This window comes from Thyridium curvatum (genome assembly GCF_004353045.1).
Source record: "Thyridium curvatum strain D216 chromosome Unknown NODE_105_length_127930_cov_85.615971, whole genome shotgun sequence".
Classification (NCBI taxonomy): domain Eukaryota; kingdom Fungi; phylum Ascomycota; class Sordariomycetes; order Thyridiales; family Thyridiaceae; genus Thyridium; species Thyridium curvatum.
The window spans coordinates 51,547-67,275 of NW_022156860.1; the positions used below are offsets into that span (position 1 = coordinate 51,547).

The 15,729-nt window shown below is 57.7% G+C and overlaps 6 protein-coding genes across 6 annotated transcripts; all 6 read right to left on the bottom strand.

Moving 5' to 3' along the window:
- Nucleotides 1-165: 165 nt before the first annotated feature.
- Nucleotides 166-1,413, bottom strand: E0L32_011389 (uncharacterized protein; the record flags this gene model as incomplete). Its single annotated transcript, XM_031134113.1, has 1 exon — nucleotides 166-1,413. One exon carries the CDS (start codon nucleotides 1,411-1,413, stop codon nucleotides 166-168), a length of 1,248 nt encoding a protein of 415 aa, XP_031000622.1.
- A 762-nt stretch (nucleotides 1,414-2,175) lies between these two features.
- E0L32_011390 (uncharacterized protein) lies at nucleotides 2,176-3,800 on the bottom strand (the record flags this gene model as incomplete). Its single annotated transcript, XM_031134114.1, has 2 exons — nucleotides 2,176-3,335; nucleotides 3,404-3,800. The coding sequence occupies 2 exons, from the start codon at nucleotides 3,798-3,800 to the stop codon at nucleotides 2,176-2,178; spliced, it is 1,557 nt and encodes a 518-aa protein (XP_031000623.1).
- A 5,116-nt stretch (nucleotides 3,801-8,916) lies between these two features.
- E0L32_011391 (uncharacterized protein) lies at nucleotides 8,917-9,968 on the bottom strand (the record flags this gene model as incomplete). Its single annotated transcript, XM_031134116.1, has 2 exons — nucleotides 8,917-9,764; nucleotides 9,851-9,968. 2 exons carry the CDS (start codon nucleotides 9,966-9,968, stop codon nucleotides 8,917-8,919), a joined length of 966 nt encoding a protein of 321 aa, XP_031000624.1.
- A 708-nt stretch (nucleotides 9,969-10,676) lies between these two features.
- Nucleotides 10,677-11,588, bottom strand: E0L32_011392 (uncharacterized protein; the record flags this gene model as incomplete). The annotated part of the gene is made up of 1 exon (XM_031134117.1): nucleotides 10,677-11,588. One exon carries the CDS (start codon nucleotides 11,586-11,588, stop codon nucleotides 10,677-10,679), a length of 912 nt encoding a protein of 303 aa, XP_031000625.1.
- A 460-nt stretch (nucleotides 11,589-12,048) lies between these two features.
- On the bottom strand, nucleotides 12,049-12,978 carry E0L32_011393 (uncharacterized protein; the record flags this gene model as incomplete). Its single annotated transcript, XM_031134118.1, has 1 exon — nucleotides 12,049-12,978. One exon carries the CDS (start codon nucleotides 12,976-12,978, stop codon nucleotides 12,049-12,051), a length of 930 nt encoding a protein of 309 aa, XP_031000626.1.
- Nucleotides 12,979-14,017: 1,039 nt separating this feature from the next.
- E0L32_011394 (uncharacterized protein) lies at nucleotides 14,018-15,476 on the bottom strand (the record flags this gene model as incomplete). Its single annotated transcript, XM_031134119.1, has 2 exons — nucleotides 14,018-15,356; nucleotides 15,427-15,476. 2 exons carry the CDS (start codon nucleotides 15,474-15,476, stop codon nucleotides 14,018-14,020), a joined length of 1,389 nt encoding a protein of 462 aa, XP_031000627.1.
- Nucleotides 15,477-15,729: the final 253 nt, after the last annotated feature.

A 15,729-nucleotide genomic window follows, 5' to 3' on the forward strand; every position in this document is an offset into this window, starting at 1 on the left:
TAGAGTTTTCTACATTAGACATAGCTAGACGTCTCTGGTCCTCCCTGGCGGTCAAAGAGACAACAAGTGAGTTCGGCGTTGGAGTCTGATTGCATTCACGCTGCCTTTTGACGCAATACCCTTTTTTGGAATTTCTTTCCACCATTGATCTCCGCATCTCTCGCCTCACGTCTTCTTCTCCGCCGCCTTCTTAGCCTTGAACTCCTGCACCCAGCCCTCGGCCCGGGCCTTGGGCAGCACGAAGATCCGCACCACGTCGTCCACGACCTCGACCTTGCCGCCCGACAGCACCGTCAGCAGCGGCACCTTCTTGCCCATCTTGACGAGCCCCCCCGCGACCGTCTCCATGTAGCACTCCACGCCGGCGGGCGTGTATTCCCCCCGCGCGTCCCAGGGCGGGGGCAGGATGTACGACAGGTGCGCCTCGAGCGCCTCGGCCTCGCCGAACGCCTTGACGAAGTCGGACTGCAGGTGCGCCGGGTACAGCAGCACGGCGGGGAACTCGAGCGTGCTGCGCGGGTCGTCCTCGTCCGGCGCGAGCCGCACCCGCGCGTCCTCCATCTCGGGCGGCTGCTCCGTCCTGCGCGTGCGGATCGCGCGCGCCGCCAGCGCCGCCTTGAGCAAAGCCGCGCGCCGCTTCTCCCGCGCCGCGCGCTCCTCCTCCCGGCGCCGCCTCTCCCGCACCTCGGCCGCCTTCCTCTCGACGTCCCTCGCGAGCGCCAGCAGCGCGCCGTTGGCGGGCTCCGCGTCGAGCCCCAGCGCGCAGGCGTCGGCGGCCTCGTCGGCGCGGCCCAGCGCCAGCAGGGCCCGCGCGCTGCGGTACAGCGCCTTGACGTTGCGGCGGTTGAGCTTGAGCGCGGCGGCGCAGTCGAGCGTGCAGGAGCGGAAGTTGCGCAGCTCGAGCTGGCACGCCGCGCGGTTGACGTACGTGCTCTCGAGCACGCCGCGCTGGCGCGCGACCTCGTCCGGGTCGTCGTCGCTGCCGGGCGGGTCCTCGGGCTCCCGGGCGCGGGGCGGCTCCCCCTTGGCCCGGCGCCGCTCCTCGGCCGTCAGGATGGCGACCCCCTTGTCGTAGAACTCGCGCGCGTCGGACCACTTCTTCTCGCGGAAGCACTCGTTGCCGCGCTCCTTGAAGTCCGAGGCGTTCTCGAGGGGCGTCCCCTCGTAGGCGAGCGCCTGCAGGGCGGCGACGTCGTCGTTGTCCTCGAGCTCCGTCATGAAGAGGGGCGACTTGTTGAGCTCGGCCCAGAGCTCGTCGGCCGTCTTGCCGGTCGTGGCCTTGCGCTCGGGCGGCAGGTCCGGCAGCGGGACGCCCGATCCATCCTGTGAAGGCGTGCCGCTGGTCTGGGCGTTGCTGTCTGAGAAGTTGTATTTGCTTGCGGCAGCTTCGATGAGTTCTTCGAGCTGGACCATTTTCGGAGTAGGCGAGTGAGAGCCGACTTGTCTCACCAAAGTGAGGGCTCAAAGTGTTATTTTCTGCAGTTCTTGCCCGGTTTGTACGGCGTGTACTTGATACCAAGAAGAATTGTGTGTTTCCTCTCCTCGTGCTAGTCGAATAGCCGCATGTCTTTATCGAACCCTTTGGAAAAAGTTTCCAGAAGTCGCCGTCAGGATCGAATCTTCACGACACCCCCACTTTTTTCATGAGACGAACGAATCTTCAAAACTTCAGCCCTCCCAATCCAGAGCGATGGCAGTTCACAGAGACAGCATAATAGGAGCAACTTGACATGATCCATTTTTATTACCGATATAGACTGCCCGCATCGATGGAAACCGACGCAGAGGACTTCTATGTACATAACTACATACATCGCTGCTAAAATGCAAACCCAAGCTTTTCCAAGACGTCTCGAATACAACAAACACAATGCAGCCGCCCTTTTACCCTTGCGCCTGTGAATGCAAGTCTGCGCAGATTTTTTATTTCAAACCCAAAACAACCATAACGCCGTCGCTCGCTTTCGTCGTAAATACGTCTTTTTGCAGAATAAAACAAACGTATCGGCGTTTCGAGCGTGATCCCATCCACCATATTCCAACCCTCCTCGTATGTGCTCGCTCCAGGACCTGGGTATCCGGGTGCTTGTTCGTTTCACGAGACGACCCCATATGCAGGCATCGCACTCCCGATCTGGTCATCACCTTATGATCTCACTTAAGATCACGAGGGCCTTACTCGTCATCCTCTGAAACGGAAAGGATGGTAGTAATCGCTCCGTTCTGTCCCTTCCGGCCCGTGGCCTCCTCACCTGAGTGCTGGTCCGCAGCCTTCTCACGCTTCACGGAGAAACACTGGAAGGCTCCGATCACAGCAACCACGGCACTTCCATACCACGCCAGGGCCGTGCAGTCGATCCTGCTGCCAACGGTGTACAGATACCCGGCGATGGGGGGAGCGATCATGCGACAAGCGGCGCCGGCGCTCGCTGCCATGCCATTGACCTTGCCGAGGACCGAGAGGCTCGGGGTGGCCTCCTTGATCAGAATGAGGAGTAGGGGGTACACGATGATGGCGAAGAGATTGCGGACAGTGAGGCATGCGTAGATGGCAGGGTAGAGGAGACCCTGGGGAACATAAAGCAAGAAAGGCACCAAGAGGTAAGAGATGGGGTGAAGCACGGTGACCAGAATGAACAGCCTGTGCACTCCGATGCGCTCGGCAGCAATGGGGAAGATCACCGCCTGGATGAAAAGCGCAATGGCGCCGTTGACAGCCATGATCATGCCAACGTTTTGGAGAGACAGGCCAAGCCCGCCGGGGGCGTAGAACAGGCTGCCAGGGGACAGACCAGCGAGGGCCATGCTCGGGGCTCGGTTGTCCTCGAAGAAGATGGGTAGGAGGTGATCGTACGTCATCGAGTGATACGTGAAGATCGACAGAGCAATCACCACAGACATAATGCGCTTGGAGAAGATGCTAGTGTTGAACCGCTTCTCCTCGCGGGCCCATTGTGCCTGGGATTCCTCGGCGCTGTCCTGGCTCCTGAAGGTTCCATAAGTCTCATCCCGCATGTCCACGGCTGGCCGCTTCATAGCATCGGACGTCTCCATGAGTGGAGTCTCGTCAGAGACGTACGTCTCGACGGGAGGAGGGATGCGGGTTCTCATGTCAGGGTGGGTCTCCTCGAGGAAGAAATAGCCCAGAACGATGCTGACAAGCAGCAGCAAAGCACAGAGAAGGTTGGGCAGGAGATAGGGGAACCTGGCAAAGATGCCCTCAGCAGAAAAGAGGTTGGGGAAGGACTCATGAGGATTGGCGCACGTTCCTCCGATGGCAGGGCCAATGATGGTGCCCACAGACCAAACAAAAGGCATGATGGAGTACGCTCGAGCTGGAGAGATATTGTTAGTTCTCTGTTCCCCACATCGACGAAGCTAACGAGAGAAAAGGGAGACCTACGTTCGTGTTCGGGCTTGGTCACCAGCTCTCCAACCATGGTCTGGATGACGCCGATGTTGCCATTCAGCAGACCGCCGAGAACTCGCCCGATGAGGGCGATCCAGATGTTGGTGGCAAATCCGACCATGACCATACTAAACATCGTGCCTATACACCCGAGGAGCAGGACGGGCTTGCGGCCAATCTTGTCAGAGACGCCGCCCCAGTACATGCCCATGACGGCCTCGGCAAGCGAGAAGGAGGAGATGAGCAGGCCGGCGTGGAAGGATGCATCTTCCTCGTTTCCGATCTCGAACTGCTTTACGAGGGCCCACGCGTAGGGAAAGATGGATGTCAGGGCGATGGGCTCCGCGAGTCGCACAATGGCTGCAGGGAAGATGGTCAGCAAAGGGCACATGGCAGACTAGGTAGGCGTGACGCTGGTGCGACCCAGTGACTTACCGAGGAGGAAGAGTTGCAGCGTCGGGAAGTCATCGGTGTTGCGAGAGTATCTCTGTTTGGTTAGAGCCATTGCCTTCCTGGATGGTGCAAGTCTTACGACTGATGGACACAACACCTGTCTGCTAAGGATAGCAAGAAACTGCAAGTGTTGTGTCGTCGCGTGGGCGAGGTTGGAACAGAGGCCCTTGGCGAATGCGATGTCGTGAATGCGGTGGTATTGATAGAGGTGGTATGACTGACTATCTGGAGCAAAATGCTCAACAGGATGCCGGAATGTCTAGTTGTAGTGTACGTTCCCGCGAAAAGATGCACGTATAGTCTGTGCTATGCAGACACGGTAGATTCAAGAGAGCAGTCTCGTGGATGGTTCAGGACTGATGATGCTATCCGTGTTTATTTGCTATCTAGAAAAAAGAAAGAGAAAGAAGGGGGAGGGTAAGGAAGATGGGGAGGAGTCGTCGGAACGACATAGAAATAGTATCGCCTGGGGTGGCACCGGTGGGATCAGAAAAAAAGGTGGACACCGCCGGTCAGAGCAGCAAGGACTCTTCCCGGAGTTGGCGCGACAGTGTGCGATAGAAAAGATGCACAGAAAAGGAAGAAGTGTGGAGGGGCGACTGGTCTCGAGTGGAGCTGGGCCGGGCCAGGATGATTGCGACCTTGCTCATGCTCACGCAGGACCCGGCCGGCAAGGGAGCAGGCCGGGAAGTGTAGGACGCGCCAGAGTGACAGACCTTGGAACAGCAGATGGATCGGACAAGCAAGCCTCCATGGTTCGGATCCACCACACACCATCCTCACCTCCTCCTCCTCCTCCTCCTCCCTCTTCTTCTTCTTCGACACCAGACTTGTCACCATTATGCTGCTGTCTGTGCGAACGCCATCAGTTGATCACCAGCGACTCCGAGTGCCTGTAATCTCTGATCTACCGGGGATCGCCAGCATGCAAGGTGAGACAGTGTTCACCGACCGAGGGAGGGGCTGGGATGCGTAAGGGCTTGCGGCGATCTCGGGAGGAAGAGGATGGTAGGCGCAGGAAAAAAACGAAGATGGACGAGAACAAGGTGGCCAGGTGGGGAAGAAGAAGAGAAAGTGCGGCGACAGGCCATCTGCAACCGCTACACACCCAACCAAGATCTGCCCGGGCTGGGCGCAGACAAGCCTGGAGCGGTCTTTTGATAGAACATGTGTGCCCAGAATGCAGGCGACAGGGGCCCCCGCCCTCGGGCTGCTACAGCGCTAGCTCCCACTGAAGGCCCCACCTGTCCGCGAGCGGCGTCTTCTCGCTCGAGATCTCTAGCGTCAGACATGGGTGACACGGACATCTCTGCCTTTCTTCAACTGCCTCTTTCGATCGAATTGGCCAATCAGCGGTGGGGAGGCCGGAGGACGTCGTCCTGTTTTGTGGAGCCGGACATGCCTGCCTCTCAGTTTATCCGCACTGGCTGGCGGACGGCTGTCGCTAATTGGACAATAATTCAAGATGGAGAGCCGAGTGCCGCAGGTGCCTTAGCTTGATTGAGCCTTGGAAATTTCTAGCATTATCGAGCCAACCACACACTGCGACCTCGCTCCTTGTCCGACGACCACCCATCGAGATCAACCTCCTTCCTCCCTCCTCCTTCTCCTCCTCCGGCCATCACCAGCGTCAACACTTGTGCTTCTGTTCTTTCCTCTGTTCATTGAAGTATCTTCGAAATAGAAGATACAGGATTAATCAGTACACTTCTTGCTATAAGCCGGCAACAGGCTATTTTTGTGATATAATTCTATTTTGTGCATGCCAGGCCAAATCCATGCCGAACACTAGACTAGCGGTCTGGGATGTCCATATGGCATACACCCACATCCACACATACACACACACACGCACGCACATCACTGTGTTTGTTGTTTACGTGCATCTCAGAAAGGTGGCTGTCGTTTTATTGCAGTGTGCTACCATGATCCTGGTCATTCGGAGGCGGGGAAAGACGAACGATAGTAACCTGTTACGTCAAAGCTTTGGCGGGCATGGGTCTTGCAAGGCATCATGCGGCTGACTTGTTCGTTCGTTTTTCCCACCTGGCCAGAAATTACGAAAACCCCACATACTCCCATCGAGCTCGTCCGTCAAACAAAAGAGAGAGAAACAGTGGCTATGGCGCCGCCGACGAACGAGGAACGGCTTGGCCCAGACCACCTGCGGTGCATCAAGTCCCGAACCCCCCGCCGGGCCTTCCGACCTGCCTCCAGCCTTCCTTGGCTTTTCTTCACCACGAATCTCGATTTGCTGTGGTTCTGCGGCGGACGCCATGCCCTCTGCTGTGACTACTGTGCCTCTTATTGCATGTTCCTGCAACCCGCACACGCAGACGGCGGCGACGTGCAGCAAGCACTCGCCTCTGCCCAATGGCAATGCCGACACCGGCGGTAAAGCAGCCACCTGCACCACCGCGCCCGCCCCCAACGCCGTCGCACGATCTCATCTCACAAGCACACCCACCCACCTGCTCTGCCCTTCTGTTCTCACCTGCAAACGAGCTTGAGGCAATCCTCGGGTGATTTTAATTCTGCCGTACCATGTTGATCATTCCAGTCATTCGGCAACCTGCAGCCCAAACAAGGTCTATGTACTCTGTTCTCGTACGTTTCTGCAGCACGGCGACAATTTCATGACCCTGGTGACTGGGCTTCGGACGAAGGGGCATCTTTTCTTTGCACACCTGTTTCACCGCGGGTCGGATCCAAGCATACCAAGCATGAGTCGCTTGACCTCGAGGATCGCCAGTCGACTCATCTGGTGTTGACCCCGAGAGACCGTTCCCCTACCCACCTCGCCAATTTAGGCCGACTTAGTGCGGTTCCACCTGCAGTGGGCTGGAAGGGAGGTCGAGGGATCCATGTGCATACAGCATATGCATGTCCAGCTTCTGCACCGCGCACTGGGATGTAACCTCCTCCGCTCATCCTTTCCTTGTCTTGTCGTGTCCAGGATCCAAGTTGAAAGCCCATTCCCAGGCGAGTCTGCTCACTCTTACCCTCCTGCTGGCCAGCTATCTACCTTGCAGGATGGCTTCGAGACCATCCGTACGATACATGCCGACCACTGCATGACAAGGCTTCATTCGTGTTATCTGGTGATCGGACACTCCTGGCGAAACTCTCGCTGTTTGTTTCTTGCAGTCTTGTCAGCTTCGTTCCTGCACTTTGCACCACTATCACACCCCTCGGGCTGATGACAAGCGTGACGGGACAGGTCTCCCGACGCTTCATGTACTCGTAAACAAGGCTATCCGCGTCTTCACACCCTAATCTTATTTCGATAGACGGATTTCTTTCTAGACCCTCAGTCCCTAAATTGCGGTCCTCGTGGCATCCCCGCTCTGTTTCCCCTTGTGACCTAGGTAGGTCTCTAGAGGAAGCATAGCGCGCCGTAGTCCGGACCACCGCAAGCCCCCAGACGAGAGAGTTTACCACGCTATGCAAGTCCTCCTGGAGTGTGATGAGGGAGGGACCCTGAAGACGATGTGTCAGGGATATATCACAGATACGGACCTGTTCAGATCCCACTAGTGGGAAGAGGCCACCATCAACAGACAATAAGTGTGAACCGGTCTGGGATCACGAACACCCGTTGAGCTAAGGCTAGACTCGGCTCAGGATGCCGCGGATGATGCCCTTCCAAGCTTCGCCTGCTGCCCAGTGCTTTGAGCAGTCAGCATGTGTGTATCTTCACCGTGCGCACCTTCGCCCAACAAAACCCATCGAACCAGGCACGTACGTACGTACGTACCTAAATACGCTTCCCACAGATTCGCTGGATTTTCCCAGACCGTGCTGCAGGTGACCATATGCACCGTAGTGCCACGGAACGGCAAAGGGGCAAAACGGATCTGCACCCGGCGAGCGGGTGGCGTTGGACGGTGAGACGCAACCTTTTTTCACACCATTTCGCCTTCTGATCTTCACACCGGTCTGCTGCCTGTGAACCCTTTGGAGTCCCTGCAGACGAAAACAAGTACGTACGAGTTGAAACGAGTTCACCCAAGAACCCAAGGACAGTTAGTGCGAGCAAGCTCGCTCCATGCTTCCGGTGTGTGGAGGTGGCGAACTTGTAGAACTACCTTCTGATGGCTGCGGACGCCCTGTACCGCGCGTTGTCGCTCCAGGGCGTGGGCGGAACGGCCCTAGATCTAGATTCGGCTCTGCATCCTATTGATGCTTATCCTCGTTCGATTTCTCATTCTGGAAAGCGGGCCCCTACTTGGACCTGTTGGACTGGGACTCTTTGCTCCCCTTGCTCCCTGCACGTATTTGCACATATGGGTGGGATGGGGCGGCATAGATGGCACACCTTATTTTCTCTCTGAGTGTGCATGGGGTTTTCCGCCAGTCGTTGCCGTCCTTGGGATACCAGCTGGTGATTTGTCTAGTTTTGACCTTTTGCTGAATTCAGATCATGATAGTGTTTAGCCCATGGTACGGCTTTGCATTCCCAAATCTTCTTCCAAAGGCAGCAGGCACAAGCTCAAACAAGAGACTGTGGCGGGAAATTTGGTGCTGATAACAGTCGGAGCAAATCGGTATAAATACACTCAGATCTTGGTCTCTTCTTTTTCACCTACTTAGCATGAGTAAAACTTATGTTATATTCTCGGGACTAGATCTCATTCCTCTGGAAGACTTTGTCTTGGACAAATATTTCTGCATCTAGGCCGCTATTATCAGAGTGGCTCATGGAAGATTTCGTGGCTGGAAATTGAATAGCCTCAGATGAAGACCTTATTCGCAATTCGAAAAAAAAAAGTCAGCATCCACGAGGAACTCTGAATTGCAATGTGTCAAGTGCAGCACCTTATTACCCCATGCGCCCAAATGCAATGTTTCGTATCTAGAGATATGGCAATGCCTCGTCTATGCTATCCAGTACGTGCACGGTCGACTCGCGACATTCTCTTGGAAAACCACCAACATCTACTCTATTGACTTTTTGACGCCTCCCAGGCGTAGATTCTATGCCAAAATCTTGTCTATTATCGCCCACTTCTTGTCTTGGGAAAACCGTACCTAGACAACCCCCCCCCCCCGCATCAGTGCTTATAGTCCATCCTGCCGTCCCCAATGACCCGCCAAAACTCCTCGACCAGCGCCCTCTGCTGCTCCAGCGCCGCCGCCCCGCGCACGGCCAGGTACGTCCGCGCGTCGACGGCCGGCTCCCACCCGCCCGGGTTGCCGTCGGCCATGACGCCGCCGGCCTCGGCGAGGATGGCCCAGCCCGCGCACACGTCCCAGGCGTAGCACCCGCCCTCCCAGTAGCAGTCGACCTGGCCCGCGGCCACGGCGCAGAGGTTCAGCGCCGCCGAGCCCAGGCACCGCAGGCTGTGGCACATGGAACCCCCCGCCTCCTTGCTCGCGGCGAGCCGGCGGAAGACCTCGGCCTTGACGTCGAAGTTGGGCCCGTCGCGGCTCGAGCCCCACTCCACGGCCACGAGCGCCGTGCTCAGGTCGCCCAGGGCCGGCGCCCCGCCGGGGAAGAGCGGCAGGCGCCGGCGCTCGGCCTCGAGCTTGCCCGCGGCGGCGAGGGCGGCGTTGCGCTGCATGTACGCGCCCTCGCCCCGGACGCCCGTGAATAGCAGGTCCTGGAACGGGTTGTACACGACGCCGACGGCCGGGCGGCGCGCCACGGCGAAGCCGAGCGAGATGCAGGCGTTGGGGAAGCCGTGGATGAAGTTTGTCGTGCCGTCGATGGGGTCGACGATAAAGGTCGGCGCGTCGGTGATCTTGGTGACGCCCGCGACGTACGTCTCCTCGCCGACGAACTCGTAGGCCGGGTAGGCGGCGCGCAGGCGCGTCGAGACCATCTTCTCGACGGCCTGGTCGGTCTCGGTGACGATGTCGACGGCTGGTGAAGGCGCACGGGCAATGTCAGTCAGCATAACTGATGGTCAATTGGGTAGAAATGAGGCTTGAGAAACGTTATGCGGGAAGCTTGTGGGAGCTTCTGGCCCGAAAGCAAGAGCTTACAGTTGAGCTTGGTGCCGGTCGAGATGTCATTGGGGTTGGCCGCCATGATCATCCGACCGGCCTCAAAGGCGATCGACAGCAGCGTGTCGTGGATCTCTTGCAGATTGACGTCGGCCATCTTGGAAAATGTCTGGGTAACCGCCCTTCGGAGCTGGGATATATACAAGTGGTCTCACAACACGTCTTCGTGTGGTCTCACAGCTCCTGGGATTGGAGGGGTAAAGATTGAGGACGATAATTATTCTGGAGGGGCATTGGTTCCCCTATGACGGAGGCCTTATGGGGCCGGACAGCGGGACCTGCGGGGGCCCTGGCCTACCCCGTTTAGCGAGCGCCGAGCCGCCGGACTCATATCCGGGCAAAGGCTGGCTCTACGGAGTATCCGCGAGATCTCGCAGTTCTAGACAGAGAACATCAGACATGCCCAGAATGTCATCTTATAAATCTCTACCTACAGCTGGATCCTTTGCTCTGAGCCAATGCGGAACCGCTGTGACATCAACTGTCGATAGCAGACTCCTCGATCCAGACTACAAGGGAGATAGAAAACCTTCACTCAATGAACAGATATTTGATAAACATATCAGACCGACAACGCCTATCAAAATTCCCTCCAAAAATAAAAACCGCCGCCAAGTTTCGCATAGCATATGCATGCTTTTCCTCTCGCGATCAGATTGTTGCCCAAAATAGCATCGATACAATATGCCCAAGCTCCCCAGACGAAGATCAGCAACGCAAAGCCAGACCCATACCCGCACGTACAGAATTTCCACCCCAAAGTTGAACCTCGTACATCTTTCTGTCCCTCGGACATACCAGAACTTTACACGTTCTCTCTAAAGACCGATCTCCTCTCGGTAGGACTGCTCTCGGCACTCCCACCGTCCTTCGGCCCGCCCTTCTTCGCCGGCGTAGCCGCCGCCGCCGACGTGTCGATCGGCCGCGGGCTCACCCCCCTCAGACTCATGTTACTCGGCTCGGCGTCGTCCTCGAACGGGTTCGCCCGGCCGCCTCCGGTGCCGGGGGCGCCAGTCCTGCCGCGCCGGCCTTGGCCGCCGCCGGCACCCATCTCCTCCTCGTCGCGGGCCAGGTTCATCGCGTAGCTCGACCCGCCGTGCTGCGGGTGCGACCCGAGCTCCTGCTCCTCGTAGTAGCTGCTGGGGCCGTACATGTCGGCCTCGGCGCCGACGCGCGCGTCCCACGCGTCGTCCGGGTCCAGGGGCCCGAACCCGGCGCGGCCCTGCCGGCCCGTGCCCACGTGCGACCCACCACCGGCACTGGCACCGCCGACGCCGCTGGCGCCCTCGTAGGCGCCCGCGGCGCTGCGGTTGTTGCGGTTGCGGAACTTGCGGACCTGGTCGTTGAACCAGCCGACGACGCCGCCGCGCGCGGGCTGGACGCCGTACGAGGGCTCGGAGCGGACGAAGGGGATGAAGGAGGACCAGGACGGGGGCGGGAGCTGTTTGTTGCGTTGGGTTTTGATGGTTAGCCTTTTGTCTGTATGTATGGACAGTGGCGGTGGGTTGTCTTGTGCAAAACGCGCGCCCAGTGTTGCGCCGCCGGGGGGGGCAAGCATCGCCGACAGCAGGAGGAATGAGAAGGCCAATACGAGGGGCTTGAGAGAACTACTTACGCCTAATCTTTGCGCTCGCCAGCGGGTGAAGAGAACCCAGCCGACGGCCCCTCCCACGAGGAAGAGGACGAGGACGAGGATGATGACGCCGGCCGTGTTCATCGCTACGGCTTAGGCGGGGATTCGATTTGCGACGTGGAGGGACTTGACATGCAATGGCAGCGGGTGCGACCGGATGTGCTGGAAATGATCGGTCGGGTCTCAGATCGTCGGGGCTGAGGCGCGCATCGGGCGTGCCGTGTGTGCTGGTATGGACAGGACGGTGGTTTTTGGGAGAGGTGGTGGTGGTGGTGGTGATTCTGGGCGGACAGAGGGTAGCAACCAGACCAAGGTGGGACGGGAGTCCGGGGATTTGGCTGACGTTTGCTGGTGGGGCCAGTAGCACTTGAGATAAGCTCTGGAAGCAAGTGGGGCACCGGCTTGCGCTTCTTTCATCTCGTCTTGTTTCTTGTTTTGAGTTATGGGGAACCCTGTTCGCTCCAAAGGCTCGAAGAAATCTGCACTGGCCAGCCAGTACTTGAGGTTATGCAACAATTCAAGAACAGAAGCCAGGTCCGGAAACCTAATTCGTCTTTATTGCCTCTCTCTCTCTCTCTCTCTCTCTCTCTCTCTCTCTCTCTCGCTCGCTCGCCAAGAACTCTTCACACTCTGCGAGGAGGCTGGGCATCTCATGATCCAGGCCCTCAATTGGCAACGAGTTGAGTCCGGTATCAAAACGAGACTCAACATCCTCAAACACAGCCTTGATGGAGACATATTCCGCTTGCCAGCATTTAAGCGTTACATCGCCGAAAACCCCATCGTCGTCCGTCTTGGGCAGGTCATTGTAGATGAGCCTCTGAACCCTAGTCGGCGCGTCAAGCTCATGGTGGGGAACGTGGCCGGACTGAATCGTGTAGATGCACGACGCCAGCGCAAACTGCTCACTGCTGGGACCGGCGACTGGAAGCTCGAAATTCTCGTCGAGCTTGCAGAACGGCTCGCTTGCGACGAGCAGCTGGTCGCCTGCTTTGACAGAGGCGTCAAAGTCGGCAAGTCGGACGGCGTCGTCTGCGGACAGGAGGATATTGGCTGGCCGCAGGTCGCCGTGCACGTAGCCTAGCCCTTCAAGCCATGACAGGGCGCTTGCGATCTGTCTGATCCATCCTATCCGAGTGCGTGTGCTTGTTGCCTCGAACGCCGGGTGGTCGATGCGGGCCTGGAGTGTCGTTTCCATGCGCTCGATGAAGAGGCCCTCCGGGACGCAAAGGATGCATCGGGCGATATGAGGGTGTGGATTCTTCATTAGAAGCTTGTAGACCACCTTCTCCCTCGCGATCCTTGTCGCGCTCTCTCTGGCTTCCTCTATTTGCTGTGGTGCAGCATTATTGAAATCTGTCGGGCAGTTGAACACGACGCGAGAACTGATGATGAAGACATGCCCTCCCGCTCCTCTGGAGAGAAAGTTATCGGCAGAGAGGGACACGAATGGCATGCGCAAAGAGGCAGCCATCGTAGCGTTGCTCGAGTAGATAGGGCCTGAATGCCGACTTTGCAAGTCAGTGAGCCCGCCTAAGGTTGAGACTCCACGGGAGCTAAAAGTCGAGTCTGTGCTCCGGGTTCCGGTGATGCGACCGGATGCGGTGCTGGCCCGGGCCGGGGTGTCTTGTCCAAGCCCCACTACCTAATCTACCCAGGTATGTAACACTTATCACGCCCAAGCATTGCAGGGGCATGTCATCCATGCCTCTGGACATCCAGAGCTTCGATGGGAGTGTTTGTCTTGCCAGTGATTCGTTCCTAAACTGGGATCTCTCCCTCTGGCTCAAGCAATTCCATCGTACTTGAAACGGTCTGAGGTGATACACCTTTGCTATAACTCCCTTCAGGCACCAAGCTGACAGAGTCGGGCTGAGCTGTCTCTGATATCTGAGCTCTATTGGGCCCTTTGCTAAACTGCTGCCTCGTCATCTTTTGTGCATCTTCAAAGACAACGGCGCCTTCTGAGCCTCCCATTGGGTCCCGCTGACAGCAAACCACAGTCGTTTATAGAATGGTGACATGACAGAAGCCACAAAACCCCCCCCCTTCAGCCCCGCGCCCACGAGAAAGCCTCTCCCGTTTCGCCGATCCCTCGCATCCTTTGGATCTTGATCTGATTGGCTGCATCACACTGCTGTCCAAGCCTCACCCCTACTACATGCGTGTCTTGAATCCGCAAGCTCCGATTGCAGACACGCCCGTTTTCCATTACACAATGCGTCCAAAAAAAAAAACCCGAAAACTTGGCCGAGGTGCGGACCGTTGCGGCAAGGCAATTCGTCACGCCTGTAACTGCATGTCTCAGGAGCACTGCCCTTTGGGAGAGAAAATCATGCCATCGCTTCCCGCCATAGCCGTCCAAAAAAAAAAAAAAGCATGTGAAGCACTCACCGACGCAAAAGTCTCAGGCCAAAATAGTAAAATAGTCAAGCTATCGTTGATGTATGGTCAGGGATGTAGGCATCCTTGGCTGTGCTTGACGGATCTAACAAGGGGAGGGGAGGGGGGTATCATTCCACGAAGCACCGATCCCACAGCCCGCCCTCTCGAGCAAAGCTCAGACTGTCCACAAATCTGCCTAGCTCACATCTCCCCTCGCTGTCCGCTTCGCAGTTCTGCAGCGGAATGACCCTGTCATTGACAAGCACCCGCACCAGGTCCTCGGAGCTCCCGGCGCAGGTCATCTTCTCCACGTACATCCGCGCCGCAAACGGAACAGTCCAGCTTGCAGAGTAGCCATTCGCCGACGAGGCGGACTCCCTGTGAGACTTGGCGAGAGGTCTGGTAGCGTTGTAGAGGCCCAGGGCGGCGTAGACGCCCGTGATGTCATTGTCGTGGCTGAAGTCGGCATAGAGCACCGCCCCGAGGGGGAAGTTCTTGGGGTCTTCGTCGAAAGTCGAATTGGTCGTTGTGTGGTCGTGCACAGGCGTCGAGGTCAGCCTCGCAATCAACTCGTTGACGAATCCGACGCCCTGGGAAGACCCGAGGGGGTTACCATTGCCATAGCCGTACCATTTGCCCAGCGACGCGTGGTAATCATAGTCGCGCCAATCGTCCTCTGTGAAGAGGGTGCAGAAATTTGACAACTTTCCATTGTCATCAGCGACGGTATTGAACGGACACAGGTCCATCATGTAGATCACTTGTTGCAGGGTCAGGTTGGCCCCTGGCAAGCCCTCGTTCAGCCTAACCAGGATATCTGGCCCGAATTGCTCCAAGAACGTCGCCTGCGCTTCCTCACCATCTTTAGTACTCTCAAACGCCGGACAATGGCCATGACTGAGTGAGTTGTTGAATGGAGTATGTTCCGGAAGCACAACCATGCTGTAGGGGAATGAATCAGGGGACGCATGTTGGTCATCGACACGTGCTCGATGTAGACCCTGCGTCCAGTTCTGCGCCGACTCGACCACCCGGTCCTGGCCTGACGCTCGAATGAAGGGCGTCGTGTCCTTGGCCAGGTGCTGGTACCGGTCGTAGAACCTGATACCGGCGTTCACCAGTTGCTGCTGTCCAAACAGCGTCAGCTGGTCCGCCCCGAGCGTGTACTCGTAGTCCTTGATGAAACGGAATGCCGGCCCGTAGTCGGACACAGCGGCGTGGATCTGCTCGATCATGTCGCTGTACATCTTTGTCTTGCCGGCAGTGGGGTCCCTGGCACCGTGACGGGCGAGGACTTGGGCAAACGTGACCTGGCAGCCCTGCGGCGTCCCGGGGGGGATCTCCGAGGGCACGGAGAAGAAGGGAGAGTACATCCCCCACGAGTGCGAGATGGACTTGTTGCACTCAAAGCCTGTGTCCGGCGTATCGCACGTGTGAGTGGGCGATGCTGCATGGCTGCCGCCGGGCCTAGATGTCGATATGTCGGTCAGCTTCTCTGGGCCTTCTCGGATCTGAACCTTGGTATGGCCGAACTCACGCAAAGGCAGCCGCAAGATTGAGGATGAGTCCGACGCTCAGGCTGACCATGACGAGCTTGAGGGGGCGTCTATGCCTCTCGGACCGCGTTTGTTGTCTTGTCTGAGCTGTCTCAGTCCCAGCCGACACAGGCAACCTGCTGTACCTATGTTGGTCGCCGCGGACCAAAGCTTTGAGCTGGTCCATACTTTTCGGGTTTCCGTGGAGATGACCGCCCGATGTTACCTGCTTATCCAGCTACCTAGTTTGGCCCGCTACAAGAGGCAATGTCCGAGTTTAGGATAATCACGGTGACCGAGAAAAT